Source organism: Dryobates pubescens, chromosome 1, assembly GCF_014839835.1.
Source record: "Dryobates pubescens isolate bDryPub1 chromosome 1, bDryPub1.pri, whole genome shotgun sequence".
Classification (NCBI taxonomy): domain Eukaryota; kingdom Metazoa; phylum Chordata; class Aves; order Piciformes; family Picidae; genus Dryobates; species Dryobates pubescens.
In genome coordinates, this window is record NC_071612.1 from 32,109,444 (window position 1) to 32,113,114 (window position 3,671).

The window sequence follows — 3,671 nt, forward strand, 5'->3', positions numbered from 1 at the left end:
AGCTGGTAGGAAAAAAACACACCACAACCCACCCAACAAACTAAAGGACCATTGTTTACAGTCTTGAGATCCAGTCACATCCACTTATTTTACACTTTTTTTTTACAGACCCATTTCATGTTGTTCTGAAATAGATGGGAAATAAAAGTGTGAAATGAAACGAAGCACATATGTCATGCTGCCCTTCATCCAGCTGAAAACAAGGCTTGAGTGGTTGCTTTTAAAGCAGTGAAGTGCAGTTCAGGGTGTTGCCCTAATCGAGTACAAGCTGAGTTGCAGCTAAAAAAAGGATTGTTTCTGCACAAATCAAAGCCAAATCTGTCTGACTGGAGAAAAGGCAAACTGAAAGCTTGTTTCCTTTACAGAAGAGGTCCTTTTCCAATGGAAAATACTTGTTCTGCAAGTCATAGCCTAGAACTCTTTCAAGAGGTTTGGGTTTTTGGTTTTGCTGTCTTTTTCCACGCCATGTACAGCCATGCAAGACTTCCCGAGCTGTCCTTCTTTGACAACGCCTTGGAGTCTAGATGTGCCCAACAGCCCAGGTCTGAGTCTTAGGCAAGGCACTGGGAAAGGCCAGCTCTGCTGTCAGACAGAGGTGACAGTCCTCACTTTGGCAGACAAAGCTTGCTTAAACCTCCTCTTCAGATCCTGCATGTTGGGTGATTTGGGCCGTGGGATAAGAGAGGTTCTCCTTCTCTCGGGGGTGCTGGTGGTTTGCTGCTTGCTGACTTCCCTGCAGAGCAGATGGAAGGCATTGAAGATGTCGTTGTAGTTTTCACTGACTGATACCTCATAGAATGTACAGCCCAGCATGTTGGCCAGCTGAAGTCCGTGCTGAGGCTCTACCTCTTTGATATGCAAGAGATCAGCTTTGTTTGCAACGATGACAATGGGGACAGCGTTTCCTGGATGCAGCTGCCGGATGTGATGATAAAGGTGACTGAGCAGCTCATAGCTCTTATAGTCTGTGATGGAGAAGACAATCACCAGGGCATCTGCCCAGCGAATGCATCTGTTCAGCTGCTCATTGCAGTGCAGGCTGTGTTCATGGATCTGAAAAAAAAATAAAAGAAAATGAGTGGTCTCCAATTAGATAGCTGAAGTCATAAAAGATTAAAGGAACCTGTCTTTGAGGGTGCCTGTAAAAGCCAGAGAGCATTTCACAGCTCCAGACCCTACGTATTTGCATTTCACAGTGAAAGTGCAAACTTAATCCCAGCACGGTGAATAAATGCATATGTTGATTCAGCTGCAAAAAGCTGGAATTTAACACTGGAGTTTGCTATACTCAGATGGAAAATTGACCTGAGTAGTTCTTCATGCAGAGAAAGACTTTGTAGTTCCACAGAATGGGAAATTAACTGGCTAGACAGTAAGTCTGGGGAAGCAAAGATATGAGCTGGAAGCATTTAGACCTGGAGTGGTGCCCAGTTCAAAAAGGCAACAATCCAGCATTACTCAGGTCTATACGTTCAAAACTTTAACTTCTTGACACAGTAATGAGCACAGCCACAAGCCAGCAGTCTTTGCTTTGCTTCAGACACGTTTACGGAGCCTGCTGGGCAGTGGTCGTGACATTTTCTTCCACATGGACCTTATTTGCACAGAATCATTTCTGGGCTTGTGTCTAATGTTCCCACTATGCAGGAACGAGGCACTGAAGCCATTCAGCCACTCAAAAGCCTTCACCACACTGGTGTGTTCTCTTCTACTGCCACCCAACATAGCTGGCTTCACTGCTTGTAACACAAGTTGTCACTTCTCCCACACAGAACTGACACCAAGCTCTGAAATAGACCGCAAGAAGATGCTGCAGGCAGAGGGATGCAGGCATACACAGATGCAGAGGTGCTTTGCTGACCCGTGGCTGCATCTAGCTCACCTGAACTCCTGGAGTATCTTGCACTTGAATAGCCAGCATCTCTCCATCTATCTGGATGTGTCTGCTGTAGAGATTACCTGGCAAAAACATCAACAGAATCGTTGAGTCCTTTCAGTTAAAAAAGGTCTCTAAGATCACTGACTCCAACCATCAACCTAACACCACCATGGCCATTAAACCACGTCCTGAAGTGCCATGTCTGCACGTTTTGAACACCTCCAGGGATGGTGACTCCACCACCTCCCTGGCCAGCCTGTTCTAATGCCTGACCATTTTCAGGCTCACCGCTCTACACGCCAACAAACATTGCTTCTGCTGTCCATTAGATGTGCAAGAAAAGTATCTGTTTATGAAGTGAGGTGCCAGTGTTGTGAGTTGTGTGTGTAACAACCCAGAAACGCATGACCTTCACTAGAAGCCTTGTTTAGAAGCTCAGCCTTTAATGTTGTGCAACTTGAAACTTCATCACTTCTTAAAGCCTGTCTTAGCCTAGATGCTAAAGGTAAGGGTGCAAAGCTTTCACTATCAAAAAGCAGTTTGCCTGTCACTTCAGTGAATCTCTTAGTGGCTGACTTCAAAGCCTTGTTGGGTGGGTTTGGGGTTTTCTTATTTGTTTGGCTTTTTCCAAGCCATTTCCTCAACAGAATGCTGTATATTTTATGTTCACAGTAGCTCAGACTTCCCACACTACTGCACTTGAGCATAAACCTCACATCTTACTTCCCCCATTAAGCTGGCATTGTCTAGCTGCTGGCATTCAGTTTGCAAAGGTTCACAAAAAAGCATTAGGTTTACAGAAGGTTTTCTTGTTTTAGGGGGGACATTTTCACCATATACATTCTGTCAGAAAACAGAGATGCAGTGAAACCCACGGCTGGTGAAGCTGTGACCATAAACTGGGCACTTGCTGGGACCATTGTACCCTTTTCCGGGGGCTACCAGGCACAGATTTGCGGGGGCCACACAGGGAACGAGTCCTCTGAGCTAACAGCCTCGTAAGGTGGTGCCTTGAGCTGGTAAAATTACCTGTGCGATGCACTTACAGCCCCGGCTCCGAGCTCTTTCTTTTACACGTGGGACCTGCCTCAGTGCTGGGCTTGGCGGGCACACCTCGTTCTCCACCTCTAGAGCAGCTCCAGGGGAGACCGGGGGCCGGAGCCGAAACCCCCACTGCCCCATCCGGCTGCCGCCACCACCCCACAGCCCAATCCCCGATCCCGACGGGAAGACGGGATCACCGCCGCTCACCTACCTGCGTTCCTCTCGTAGTCGCCGATGAACCGCCGGGTGAGGAACCGCACCACCAGCGCTGCGGGGCAAGCACAGACAGCCGTTAGCCGCGCTCCGCGGCCCCGAGCCAACCCCCGCCGCCGCCCCGCCGCCGCCCCCTCCTCACCTGTCTTGCCCACGCCGCTGCCTCCCACCACCGCGATCTTGACGAGGCGGGGCCGGGCGGCAGCGGGGCAGCCGTCCCCGCCGGGCGCGCACTCGGCGATGGTGCACATGCTCTGCGTCAGGCGCATCGCCACTCCACCGCCCCCCGCACACTCGTACCCGCCGCCGCCGCTCCCCCGCCGCTTTTCTCGCCCCCGCCACCGCCCCGGGCCCCGCCCCGGGCCCCGGCGGCCACTCGGGGCTCCCGGCCGCCCCCAAGCCCCGCCCTAAGCCCCGCCCTCGCTCCCGACAGCCACTCATCGCACTCGGCCTCCCCCGTGACACGCCCTGAGCCACGCCCCATTCCCGCCAGCCACTCAGCGCGACCCGCCCCGAGCCCCGCCCCGCCGAGCCG

The 3,671-nt window shown here is 51.7% G+C and overlaps 1 protein-coding gene across 1 annotated transcript; it reads right to left on the minus strand.

Annotated features, from left to right (window-relative positions):
- Positions 1-501: 501 nt before the first annotated feature.
- RASL11B (RAS like family 11 member B) lies at positions 502-3,443 on the minus strand. Its single transcript, XM_054163446.1, has 4 exons — positions 3,279-3,443; positions 3,135-3,191; positions 1,883-1,959; positions 502-1,053 (listed from the first exon to the last, which is right to left on the minus strand). The coding sequence occupies exons 1-4, from the start codon at positions 3,403-3,405 to the stop codon at positions 586-588; spliced, it is 729 nt and encodes a 242-aa protein (XP_054019421.1). The 5' UTR covers positions 3,406-3,443; the 3' UTR covers positions 502-585.
- Positions 3,444-3,671: the final 228 nt, after the last annotated feature.